Source organism: Megalops cyprinoides, chromosome 11, assembly GCF_013368585.1.
Source record: "Megalops cyprinoides isolate fMegCyp1 chromosome 11, fMegCyp1.pri, whole genome shotgun sequence".
NCBI lineage: Eukaryota > Metazoa > Chordata > Actinopteri > Elopiformes > Megalopidae > Megalops > Megalops cyprinoides.
The window spans coordinates 10,989,061-11,003,108 of record NC_050593.1 but is presented as its reverse complement, the minus strand read 5'-3'; the positions used below and the strand labels follow the sequence as shown (position 1 = coordinate 11,003,108).

General features: G+C 45.6%; 1 protein-coding gene across 1 annotated transcript in view; it reads right to left on the bottom strand.

Annotated features, from left to right (window-relative positions):
* LOC118785756 (dedicator of cytokinesis protein 9-like) overlaps nt 1-14,048 on the bottom strand; it is a 71,496-nt gene that overhangs the window by 37,432 nt on the left and 20,016 nt on the right. The window contains exons 4-11 of the mRNA XM_036540668.1: nt 12,926-13,008; nt 11,856-11,925; nt 7,228-7,323; nt 6,426-6,560; nt 2,472-2,646; nt 1,714-1,766; nt 512-586; nt 199-339 (exon numbers count right to left, since the gene is read on the bottom strand). Coding sequence (XP_036396561.1) covers nt 199-339; nt 512-586; nt 1,714-1,766; nt 2,472-2,646; nt 6,426-6,560; nt 7,228-7,323; nt 11,856-11,925; nt 12,926-13,008 — 828 coding nt within the window. The remainder of the gene's footprint in view (nt 1-198; nt 340-511; nt 587-1,713; nt 1,767-2,471; nt 2,647-6,425; nt 6,561-7,227; nt 7,324-11,855; nt 11,926-12,925; nt 13,009-14,048) is intronic.

The window sequence follows — 14,048 nt, the reverse complement described above, 5'->3', positions numbered from 1 at the left end:
CCCTGCTCTGAAGTACTGGGAGGGGAAAAAGCTGCCTAATGACGATGCTTTCATGGAAAAAAACGGGGATGTGAACAAAGAAACATGTGAGTCTACGTATGGGGTTATGTATGTGAGTCTGTGAGGGTGTGTGTGTGTGTGTGTGTGTGTCTGTGTATGTATATTAGCGTGTGTCTGTGTGTGTCACATTGAGCGCACATTTGTCGTTGGTCCCTCCTCATTCTCGGCCACACAGCTCTGCAGGTTGAAGGACAGGTCGTTGCAGTTCACCAAAACGCGCTTGCCAAACTTCTCCTCAAACTGCTTAATGTCCGGCTCAATTCCTGAGAAGTCAAGTTTCTAAAGCAACACAAAGATAAAATATTAATGGCTCAAGTTTACATTTGCACAGAGGTAAGGACAGAAGACTTAGTTAAAGGGATCAGACAGATTCTACATCAAATGACAGTGCTCTGACTTTAATGGTCAGACTATCAAGGCAGTGGCACCTGTTGGGCTTTGATTTGCTCACCTGTGTGTCGGGATCCAAGGCAAACAGCTTCAGCCTGGTCTCACTCCTCATTTTAGATTCGATATCTCTCGCGCTCTGGCGAAAAGCAAAAAACGAGGTCAGAGCCATCACCACAGATGCTACATTTCACAAACAAAGCACTGCATGTGCTCACTTTTCGAAGTTTCTCAAATCTGAATGTTCTCAATGTTTCTAAAGTTCGGCCAAAAAAAAAAAAAAAACAAATAAAAAAAAATGACCCTGTCAGCTCTGGGGATCGAAACTCTGCATTAGCAGTCTGGCTGTGACTGAGGATATTTTTAGCTGCTCACGGTAGGACTGTTGAGTCAGAGGTACAGCGAGGAGGACGAGCATTTGTCACGATCACCTGTCCTATCTGTCTGCCCCAATTCGAGATCCCAGGGCTATGTGTCACCCTGGCGCTCCCGCGTCGCCTGCTGCTTGCCATGGCACACAAGGATGGGACAGGGCCGCAGCCATCTGGAGGAAGGTCGGCACGGCGACGGCGCGGCGGCGGCACGGCAACAGCACAGCGTGCCCTCAAGGTGTCTGTCAAACCGGTGGCCCGCAAGCCGACCCTGTCAGTGCTGCACCCTGTCCCCTGGCGGACGCGTGTGCCCATGCATGTTCGCCCCACAGACAGAGGGGCAGGTCTATCATGCCTCAGCACATTTCCACTTTGGCCCAGCAACAGCTTCTACTTCAGCATGATACTCGCAAGGAATCACTGCGCATCTAACAACCTGGAGGCCCACAGCTTTCCCCTCAACTTTAGTTTTTTAGGGGCCCTCAGTTCCTTATTGGTAGCAGGTGGGATCGCGTGCATGTTTTGTGAATCACAACCTACAGTTAATTTCATGGATTTGAAAACAAACCGATAAACAGATAATGAGGCACGCCCAAATACATGTTTGTGAAATGAGACCAGACTTTACCAAGAGTGGGAAGCCCAACCGAGCTTGCACTCGTTTGATAAAGAAATGATAAAAATGATAAAATGCATCTTAGAGTGGAGATATGACGGAGGCAGCCGTGGATGGGCAGAGTCCCGTTCGCTGTGGGTAGATGGTACTGTGGATCTAATGGATTAGATTCTTTGTTTATTCAGTACCTCCCACTGCGTGGCAATTTCTTGGCCAGATTATACATCATGTGAATCGGTGTGAAAAGGAGACCCGCCTGTTTGCGAAAACAGAACCTACCTGAAAGCCGTCTAAGCTCCCAGAGTAGCTGTCTGCTTTTCCCAGCTCGTCATCTGAAGAGGAAATGAATGATTTCTAATTAAGACCCAACACATCCTACACACTTACTGCTTATTTTCCCCCACTTACACCCATTGTAAGTCTTATGTCTGAAAAACAGACATTAGTGCAGTAAAAGAAATGTATAATGTCTTATTATGAGCATGCTCAAATGAGTAAACACATCTCACAGGTGCAGTACATTTTTCCTGTGAAAGGAAGTAGATCAGAAAAGCAATTCAGGCCCCAGAATTAAACTCCTGAATCCTTTAAGACTGTTGTTATTTAAACAACCATTAATAAAAGGGATTAGAGAAGCTTTTGGAGGGGCATAGCTTCTCTCTTTAGGCCGAGCTCAGATCAGGGAGGAGGTGCGATTAACAGCAGGCTGGGTGGTCTGTGGTCTGCGTAGATTGGGAAAGGAGGTGTGTGGCTGGAAGAGACAGTAAGAATTGTGGCTGGTTTCCCAAACGGATGTCTGTTTGAGCGATGACACGCTGACCTCTTTGACATGCCCAGAGGAGAATCAGCTTTCATCAAAAGCTGTCTCATTAGTAACACTGTCGTCTATGACCCCTGGCACACACAGACCTAGACCCACACATACAGGTGTGCACAAATGGACATTCACACACACATACACACACACACGCACACACACACACACACACACACACACACACACACACACAAACACACACACACTAACAAACACGCACCATCGTGCAGGTCCCCGTTCCTCTTCTCCTGCATGGCAATCTCGAAGCTGCTGTGGAGGATCTTGTTGAGGGTGCTGATCCACTCCTCCATCTCCACCTCGCTGTCCGCAGCCAGCAGGTACGTGCTCTTATCCTGCATCTTCAGCTCGAAGGCGAAGCGCCGCACCTTGGTGTTCTGGGCAGAGACAGAGAGAGACACTTATATCCCTCATCGGAGCTGGGTTCAGTGGGCTTTTCAATGACGCTTAATAGTGATTCCTGTGCATTCAGCTCAGTATTAGAACAGCTGTGAAAGACTGCTAATCTGCACAGGGTCCACAGTATGAAGGTCATTAAATAACAACGATAAAATAATAAAAATAATAATGAAAATAAACAAAATATACAGAAAACACTCAATACCAGCAACTGTCACAATATAGACATAAAGTCCTGTACCCAGTGTATCTGTGATGAGACTATTCATCTAGCTGACCAAAGAATTATCAGGAATAATAGTCACCGAGCAATTACCAGCACTGAAAGAGATGCTATAAAAGAAAACGTTTAAAGCTTTAAGCACTTCTGCTTAAAAAAAACGTACATGTGGAAAAACGTACATTTTTTTAAATGTAGAGTCATTCAATTGCAATAACAGACACGTCACTGCTGAGATCCACAGAGAAAGAGCAGTAATAGGGGCCGGGGAGCGGGGCGTAAAGACAGGGGGTGGGTGGTGGCTGGATGTGCTGCTGCCAAAGCTGACGCGGTGCTCCTTTAAAGCTGGGGTCTGAAACGTCGTTTCTGGGAAGCTGGAGTGGTCTTTGTTCCAAACAATTATCATGGCTTAACCGGTCCGATTAGTCACTAAGTTGCATATCCGCATTTCCCAAAGTACACATAAAAATAGGTCTGTGTGGGGACCCCCGAACAATCTTCAGCAATAATGTCCAGAAAATCCAAGCTTTGGAAAATGAATATGCTACGCATGTCAGAACAAACTCCACCATAGACCAAGTTTGAAAAAACAGAATAAGATCCTAAAACTCATTCATATTGTTCTGATGTCATATAAAGACCAAAATGTAATAAAAAGGCTGCACCCATGAGAAGTCTCCAGTTTCATAATGTATGCTTACCCACTTCTTTCACCTGTTTCTCTGGTGTTTTTTTGCAAGGATAGAAACCTAATGCCAGGTGTCTGGATCCTTCCAAGATGTCATAAAGACACTCTTGCACAGCTCTGATTGGCTAACGGAGACAGCACTGACCTATTATTACAGCTCCCTTTCAACACTTAAGACACAGATATATCTTGACAAATTCAAAACAGTGCCTTTTAATATCCTCTTCTATCATTTTAGATCTAGTTAAACGGCTTTGTACCCACTGAAATAATTAAAAGCAGAGATCAGTCAATCAAATTTAATTTGTCATAGCACTGTCATCAAAGGAAACTTCACACATCCTAGTAAAAGCCCTTAGAGCCATATAGTATGACATCGTATAAGGAATTTAGTCATATACAAGTGACGGGCAAAATGGAAAATATCCCCTAGCTGGTCTCACGGCAACCAAAGATAAACTAGGAAAAAGCCCACTCTGTCTGTTTGGGTGGACTGCAAAATAGAGCCTCGAACTGAACAGAACCCAAGCTGAAACAAACACAACATAATTCACAGTTAGCAGTTATTAACTGCTGTCACTTCCTCAGGATGAGTCTCTCAGACTCTCCATAGTCTCGGGCGTTGTCTGTTTCTTCGTCTTCTGGTGTTTGCACAACACATATAGCCAGTTTCAAGGAACACATCACTAAGGCCTCCTCTCATGACTAATATTGTGGCATTACCCACAATGCACTGAAGTTCTTTGAGAGGGAGGCTAATTTGTCTGTTGTGTAAACAACGCTCCCTCAACATTTCCTAAACATCTACACAAGTCATTACTGAGCCAGAGGAAATACTGTGTATTAAAAAAAAAAACACTCTCCATTTGCCTCATCACAGGGGTAATTAGTGCACGCCTCAGTGCATTTCAACCACAGAGGAGCTGCATACAATAGCACCAGGAAATGGCCGGGCATTACGCTAATCTTAGCAGAGGCCACATTAGATACGGAGCCGCCACACTGACATGGAGGAAAAACCCAGATGGGGTTTTCCTTTTCTTTATCTGTAGGATCTCCTGCATCAGAGGTCCATCACCCAGGGACATTACCCTGACACGTGAGTCCTATGAGTCTTTTGGGTCTGAATCAAACAACACTAAGCATTATGGAATAACCTCTCAGGCTCTAACCAAGTAATACGTCTATGAGATCTGGTAACGCAGTCACACAGTAGGCCCTTCACAGCTGTGTGCATGTCCGACAGACTGCTATTAAGACATTAAGACTGGAGAGACCTACAATGAATTGCTGCAACGGACGTATGAAGACAGGTGAGCTCTACAACGACCCACCACAGCAAAGGTAAAGAGACAGGTGAGATCTACAAAATCTCACTGTGGGAGACAGGTGAGACCTATGATGACTCACCACAGCCAGGGCAGCCACTGAAATACTGAGGATCATATTTCGAGACATTCTGCTCCAGCAGCTGGGGACCCAGCTAATAATTCAGCCTGGCCACGCTGCACAATGCTCTCTGCCAGTGCAGTTAGGTCTCTGACTCGGCCAGGGAGCGGGAAACGCAGACGCCGGCGCTCGGCCTGCGCGGTCCAGCCCTACTGTAAATCTGCGCGCGGTGCAGTGGGGGAGCGGCCCGGGCCGGCTTCCTCCTCTGCTTTCCTCATCGTGGAAAGACTGAGCGCCGCGACGGAGAGCAGAGAGCTCGGCGCAACTGGCTGACGAAATCTCCCCGGGGGCCAGCTGGAAAACGCGAGCGCTTTCCAAGGATACCAGACCTGTGATCACATCACAGCGATAGTTGAGTTTGCTGAGGTTTTGATTTGGTGGTGTGGGGTGGACCTGATGTAAAGGTGGGAGCAGAAGGACAGGGGATTTCGGAGGACCCAGGATACCTGGTATCTAGGATAGCCAGTGTGTACATGACAGCAATGCCAGTGTTCAGCATCTGCATATCTACTTCTAATCCCACCATTGTGGTTTATATCTGGAGTCCACACCAAAGGTGGTAGAGGTCTATATCTCTTGCTGGGTTTGTGTTTACTATTTTTTGTGTATTGCCTCTAGGATGTTGAAAGGAATCAGCAGACAGGTCAGAGACAACAAGACAGCCCCATACTTCAATTCCCACAATCCGCAGCATTCACATCACAGAGTGACAGACCCCTCTGCCCACAGGGGCTCGTCTTCTTGTCCTTAATCCTTTTCTTGCAGTTTAGTAAAACCAAATGCATTCCCTCTTTGTGTTTTTGCCTCATGATCAGAGGAAGCGCCTGAGCCCTCCAGGGAGACTGGTGTGTGTAATATGGTGATCGATACCCCCCAAACGTGCACTGTGGTCTGTAGCGTCACTCTCCTCCCTTCACTGAGGAGTCAGTGGTAATCAGTGACTGGTCAGAGCGAGCGGAAGAGAGGCTCAGATGTCAGCTTTACGTCAATGCTGTGGGGTGACTGCCAAGTGCACCAGGGGAGGTTCCACACTGCACGCAAAACATCCCATATCTGACCACCAGTGACCCGGGTCTGATTCCCAATTGTGTTAGTTACAAGTAACAATGGGGCGAAGACAAAAGCCAGGAGATACAGTTTAAGGTAACAGCTTGGTCTGAAGACTAGGACTTTGTGAGGGAGGAAAAAAACATTGGGAAGGCATAGCACAGTGCCCGTATGAGCGTACCAGCCAGATCCTGTACCACAATGTGCACATGACTGCACACTGACACACCACGGTGTGTGGACAAAGAGAACCAACTATAACGTCAACTGCGATAGGCTGTTAGACGTATTTCACAGGCACGCCTGTGAAAGTGAAGACATACGTCACTTGTGAAGCAACTGAGAAAGGCTACCTGAACAACCCCCATGCAGGAGTCCAGGAATATCGTTCCTTTCGGCTCTTTGGAGATCTTCTCGTCCTTGTAGAAGTTGAGGTTGTACGAGCCGTCGCCCAGCTGAGTCAGGTGGAAATACCTCCTCTTGAATGACTAGAAAGCAGATTGAGAAAAAACAGTAAACCAACTTTGACTTTTGCAAAATTTGGAAACGAGAGATGGGGGGAGGGGGTGGTGGTGGTGGCGTGGGAAATTAGCTCAAGGGATAAAAAATAGCCCTAGATGTTAGGAAGTCTGATAAACAGGACATCCCCCTCATGAGGATGTAGTCAGTGCTGATGAGTGACGGGCACTGACAGCGGCCGTTCCGCAGCCCATTGTGGGTAAAAACACACTGATCAGGTATGAAGAATGGCATGCGTGCCAAGGGGAACCACCAACGAGCAAACGCCATCACTCTCATCACCACCACTGCCATTCTCCTCACCATTCCTCTTCTCTGCACTGTATCTATTGATTTGATTTATAATCAGCAGTGTGGTGGTAATGGCTGGGCACAGGGCTTGTAACCCAAAAGGTTGCAGGTTCAAATCCCATGTTATGTACTGCTGTTGTACCCATAAGCGAATGACAGCAGGAAATGTCCAGCTGTATAAATGGATGTTGCTCCAGAAAAGTGTGTCTGCTAAGCAAATATCATAATGTAATGGGTGTGTTTCCATGGTGGGGGGTGTATTTCTGTGTGGTGTGGGACAGCTCATGGGTAATGTAATGGGTGTGTTCTTGTTGCAGGGGGTGGGGGAATGGGTCATTTTCTTACCCTCATGGTCACGCTGATGGCACTGTTCATGTTCCCTTTGTAGAGCCAGCCCTGTTTGGTGACCCCGCCCTTCTGTGACCCCAGGGAGGCTGTGTCCTGGAAAAGCACCCGACAGGCCACCAGTTAAACATGTGGATCACGCTCACACACACACACACACACACACACGCTAACCCCATAAACCCAGACTAGAGATTGGCCGTGCTTCAGCAACCTTCTGAGGACCTCAGCCCCCCACCCAAACTCCCACAGGCCAGCTGTGTTTCTAAGGCAGCAGGATAAGGCCCTGCTGTTGCCCAAACTCTGACATAACAGTCTCCTGGGAGCACCAGGAGAGGCAAACACACAGAGGACCACAGCGTGAAATCTCCCTCCAGGAGCCTGCTACTTCAACCAATCAGACACATCACATAAATAAATACCTCTTATGTCTCTTCTATTATGTACAGGCATGTCCAGATACAGTATGGACCTCTTCCCAATAAACAAAAGGTAAATTTCAAATGCAGCCTCTGGCTTATTTTTCACGTGCCAATAAACTGTTTATTACACGTGAATAAACAAAGGGCTACTCCAAAGGGTTTCCAGCTGCATTATGGATTAAATATGACATTATTTAGCAGTGAGTTTATCTGGGGCGAAAATGGAAGAGCAGACGGCTGTTTTTGATCTCAGTTCCTGGCATCGTCTCTTTTCCATGATTAAAAGCCGTCGAGAACATTTTCATTGGTTTCCGTTGACACGCAAAAGTGGCAAAAAAAAAAAAATACTGCTCCAGACAATTTTAGAAACCAAAAATAATGAATTTTCTCTCAGGACGTTTTATGACACCGTTCCTGTTCCATTCTGCAAGCTGAAAGGAGCCTTGGCGTGCTGGCAGGGAGAATATTTTCGGCATATCGTACGCTCATCTGCAGTGAGTCTGGAAACTCTCAGGGCCCGCCTACAGTGTTCGTCCTCTGGCCGATGAAGGCTGCTCCCAGAGGGGTTGGCCAAATTACCAGCGTTTACTTTCAGTGAACCTAGAGGCTCCCCAGACAGTCGCGAGGCGACGCCAAAATCAACAGTCGCCTTTAACCTCGTATGCTCTGTGTTTTGCGCTCTTTGCTATATGCTACAACTGAGACACATTTAAACACTGCCATTCAAAGAGCTTGACTGGATCTGCATCCTAACAAGATCCTTATGAGCTTTGACTCTCCTGTCGGGTGCCTTTGAGTCGGGACCTTGAAAAGAATGACACATTTTGATTTATTTGATTGGCTGGGAGAGCCTAGTGAAGGAGTTTTGAGAGAAACCGCTACAATAGTTTTCTTTGCTTGCACCTGCCTGAGGTAAAACATGCGCCGTCTCCCTGAGGGAATGCTTGCAGATTTGCTCTGGGCTGGCGGCACACCCTTCTCACAGTCTATCATCAGAAGATGTGCTTGTGTGTGTGTGCGTGTGTGTGTGTGTCTGTGTTTCTGCCTGCAGTCTGTTGTCATCAGATGATCCAGTACAGCACCCATGAGCTGAGGTGCTCCACCGCTCACTACTTAGAGCACTCCTCCTGTTATAGTTTGGATATTCCTCTATAGTAGAGTTCTTATTGACGGTCCCTAACTGAAGCAATGTCTTAAGTCCGATTGAGAATTTCACAACGGTCCCTTAAAAGATCAAAGTCCCATTTGCCAGTTGCAAGTTTGTTATTATGTAGTCGGAATCAACAGTCATTAAACTTGGATAAACTGACCATTGGTGTCATCTGTGCTTAATGACACATCATAATAACAGTGATACTACACACCCATCCTTGCACTCCAGCCCAAAAGAGGGAGCAGCTCAGTGGCTCAAACCATGGTACCGACACAGTTAGCATGGTTAGCATGCAAGCAGGTTAACATGTGAGCTGGTTAGTGTGCGAGCCCCTAAGTGTGTGAGCTGGATGGCGTGCGAGGTGGTTAGCGTGCGTGCTCTTTGGATTCAGTTGCGCAGCAGTGCAGAGAGAGGAGGAAGAGAGTAGCGGTGTTGTGGCCATTTCTGTGCCAGGCTCCCCTCAGCACCGGACTCTCAGCAGGTGACCCCCTGACCTCCCCTGGGTGCAGTCCAGGGGGGGTCTTCCAAGGGTAACAAAACCTCAAGTACATGGTTAAGAGATGGCATGGGTACATACAGCTGAGCAATCTGGCGTCCCTTACACATCCAGTTAATTAAGTGGTTCTTCTCAGCAGTTTAACTGAAACTAAAACAGTAAGTGCCAAAGTGCTGGAGTCTGGAGGCTTTGAACACAATGTTATCTCATGCAACGGAGGTGAGAGAGGAAAACAGGGCCTCCAAATCTCTGCCTGAAGTCAGTTCATGCAAATGATTGCAGTATTTTCCTGTAAAGTTTGGAATTAATTTAATATGAACAATCCCCCCTTTTTTCAGATGCCAGGAAGCTTTAATTATTTGGATCGCAGCTTTTATGGCAAATAAAATTCAGTTCCTTCTTGGGAGTAATTACTGTTCTCAGAGCCCAGACACAGTCAGTTCTATGAAACAGGGAGAGAAGCCGTGTTGGGGTACCAGATGACCGCTGCCAGGTTCTGCTGGTTCTTGGAAAATAGTTGGGTTGAAAACAGAAAACAAGCTCATTAACAATATCTGTGAGGGCATGATTATGTATTCAGTGTCTCAGGCTTTTACAGAGGAAAAGAGAGCTCCCTGTATTGCTGTTAATCTCCTTTGAGAACTAAACAAGCCAAATGTCCTATGTGCATAAATACCAAACTTTAATAGTGAGGAAACTCATTCCTGTCAAGTGCATCAAAATGGTCTACAAAAACTAAAAATGAACGTAGGCCACAGAACTCTACGACTTCGTAATAAGATTCTTGCTTATTGTAAAAAAATAAATAAATAAAAATAAGGTAAGACATAAAACGGCACTGTATATAGCACAGTATATACCTACAGCAGAGTATTGCTTCTGTATGACAGAAATAAAATGAATACCGACGCTGAGCAACCCAAAACCCTAATGATATGCCACAGAGGCACATATACAGTTTGATGTGGGTACGCTTTCCTGTTATCACACAAAAGGGGGTGGGGAAAGAGCAAAGGGTGGGGGTGAAGGGCTCTGTGGAAAAATCTGAGCTCTGTGTTTTTCAGCTCGATCTGTATATCAAAGCCCAGTCACCAGATAAGGGCACAGCTGGAATTATAGAGAATGTCCTCAAAATAAACTAGGAGTGAACTCTACGGGCACCTTTATGTTCACTGTGAGTTGACGGATACTACAGTAAGCACAGTGTTAGCCCTTAATCGCTTGATTAATTGTTTAACTGAAAGCGGTGTAATCCCTTCGTGCGCTGACAAGATCTTTGCTGGCTGGGCTACCCACATTGCCACATGAGGGCTTTAAACCCTTCTAACATTTTCATTACAGACAAAACTGTCGATTAAATTGTTATGGCAGCCAAAAAGTACACTGCTGACATGGAGAGAGAACATCTGTGCAAATCTAGACATGTGAATGAAAAAAAGAGCATTATCTGTTTGTTATTTTGGTGCATGACTAACATGGCTGGTTGAAGCCATAGGGAATTCTGATGGCATGAGCGATAACTCATCTAGCTTAGACACTCCTCTGACTTAAGCCAGATCACCTGTATGGCTTCAGCGTAATCTAGGAAGCTCTGACTCGGGTGGCCTTCCAGTTCAAAAACCTCATCTTTGAGTACACTAACAGCTGCTGGGGTTTTATCACTGCTAACATTCCCATCCCAAATCCCAGCAAGGGGAACCTCTCCATGACCTGTGTGTTTGTATGTGTGGGAGAGTGTGTGTAGGTGTGTGAGAGACAGAGTGTGTGTGTGTGTGTGTGTGTGTGTAAGGGAGAGTGTACGTACATGTATGTGCGTGTGAGTGTGCATATGTGAGAATGTTTGTATACCTGTGTATATATATATATGAGGGATTATTGTGTTTGTGCATGCATCTGTGTGTATGGAGGAGTGTTTGTGTGCAGGCCGAGCTATGCCTGACACAAGAAATTACAGACACAGAAGAGGAAAGGAAAGAAGACAGGAAAGAAGACTGCCATTTCAGATACAACGAAACAACACCAAAAGAGGCCGAGATAACAAAAAAAAAAATTTGTTGATCTTGACAGACACACAAATCACACTGCAACTTCACTACTACTGCAGCGAAACCAGGGATGTACATTTTGATTAATTTGATATTTTGATCATTTTATGGCTCAAAGGATTTGTTGAACTGACTGGAGCAAATCTACATTCATTCACCACTCATCATTAGTTATCAATGAATTCGATGTTCTTTTATGCATGAATACTGATGAGAGAAAATAAAGGTGGAAGACCTTTAGCATGTCATTATTGCTCTCCATTTGATCAATTAGATTCGATCAACCTACAATCTCTTGTTTGAATATCTGCAAAATATATGTACAAAATAACAATAACGAAATAAATTTTGAGCAATACAATCAGCCAGATTAGACGGAAAAAAGCACAAAATACAGTAAATGTATTTATCCTTAACATCACAGTGGTTTTATATCTTAATCTAAATTGTCTTAGGACAGGATGCGACCGGGCCAAGAAGCACACAGGGTAAACACACAGGTGCACACTCACCTCATCTTTATCCACATCTTCATCTACCTCAAACACGTGGACCGCAAGTTTATCCGGCCTGGAAACTTTACTGCAAAACAAACACACAGGAACAGGTCTATAAGAGGAACTGAAGGCATCACAATAAGGAATTTCAGCTGAGCCCGACATCGCCACCTATGAAGCTTAGTGTGACAGGGAGATGACACATTTTGTAGCAGGCCAAAAGCTCGCCTCTTAGCGTTTCCCAGCCGAATGTAACGGATGTGTGAGAGAAAGAGTGGGGCATTGAGCTGTGCTCACTGAAACAAGCCTCTCTGATTGCGTTTGCAAAGGTTAGCGCCCATTCATAATGATGGCTCATTCACAACACACTGAGTGACACAAAAAAAGGTCTTCAATAGCCTATCGATAAACATCTAGCTTTCTTGCCTGGCTTAAACTCTTTTCCAGACTCAACGTATGGTGCTCTCTGCTCTCTTTTGGTTTTTATTTTTACTGCTTCTATAGTGAAATGATACACCCACAGCAAAGAAAGAGACACAACAGTAGAATTAGAGTAGAGTCGCTGTGGACGGTTACCAGACGGATAGGGACAGTCCTTTATCTTGGCCACTGCCAGACTGAGAACGTTAATGGCGGCTTAGCTCATTTCCTTCGGCTACACCGCTCCACAGTGACATCTGCAAAATGCATTCCTCAAAACTCAAAGGTGGGGCTGGTGACACGCAGTCTGAGCCGGGAATTTTAGGACTTTCCGAAACTATTTCCTGAACGCGCACATTTGAGTAGTGCTGATCCAGGAACAGCCTGAGAGTGCCTCGCTCAGAAGGAAGTGGGCTATTGTTTTGCACTTCGGGGCTGAAAGACCTGAGTTTCCTAGCTTGGCAGCCACATCAGTAAACAGTCAGAGGGGCTAAACACAGCCAGATAATGACACTGTGTCAGAGGGAGGCTAATGGCAGGGGTGGGGAGTGATCCACCATCCCGGCGCCTTTCGTATAAAAGGAAGAGCAGCATGTTTCACCATCACACACGTACTGTAATTAAAGTGGCACACTTTATATCAGATGCACAACTCTGAGGCTTACTGAGGGAGCTGGCGGAAGTCTCCGGAGTAGTCCTCATACTTGTAGTTAAGGACATGCCAGTCAGAGATATACGTCTTGATGCACTGTGAAGAGAAAGCAAATTAAGGCTTTATGTGTGTCACAATAAAAAAAAAAAGAAAAAAAAAGAAACAACATTCTACTCCAACGATCAGAAGAGCTGAGAAGGTTACACACTCAAAATAAAGTTTTGGAATATTCCGCTTGTCGGTTTCATCTCTGACTGTGAAAACACTCACAGCTGTGGGACTACAGAACCACAATTTGTATGTATTAAGATCATGATGAGAAAACTGGAAATAAGTTCACAAATTAATGAAATACATAGTCTTGAAAATATGCACTGACAGAACAGCTCACACACATATGCACACTCAAAAGAGGTATGTGTCAGTGTCCCTGTGACGCCGACATGCTGTTTACATGCATTGTTTCGCCTACAGTGCATGCTTGTTTTAGACAGGGCCAAACAGCCCTGTTAAGTATGACCGACCATCAGACACTTTTTCTGGGCCTTCTGAACATGAGTGTGCCCATGTGTCTATGTGTGTGTGCAAGCAAGTGGATAGTTGTGTGGGTGTGTGTGCGTGAATGAGTGTGTGTGAGTGCGTGACGGGGTGGGTGACATTAACAGCTGCACTAGCTGTCAGCAGGATGTGAATTAGATTGCGATGCTCTATTAACCGCTTAACCACTTGAGGCCACTGGACCATGAACTGCGGACCAAGATGAACAGACATGACCTTAAGCACGAACCTGGAAGCCCCCTTGTTATTCTAAAATTGTGTTTCTGGGAATTCTGGTTGCTGACGTCATAGCAGCTATGAGGAGAGTTTCCAAACATGAATGCAATTACAACATGACAAAGCTAAAGACAGCTTGGTGTTTATTTTCACTTCTTTATTTCTTGGTATTGTGAGCACCACTTCTTCTAACACCAAAGAATTGGTGACCGTGTGTTAAGATTCAGTCAGGAAATGCTAACAATGTAGCATTATTCAGTTTGATAACTGCCCTTAGCCCCACTGTCAGGGGGCTTTCAGATGCATGAGTGAGGCCTCGAGGCCCTGAACGAGTCTCACTCGCTCACATAATGTCATGAAAT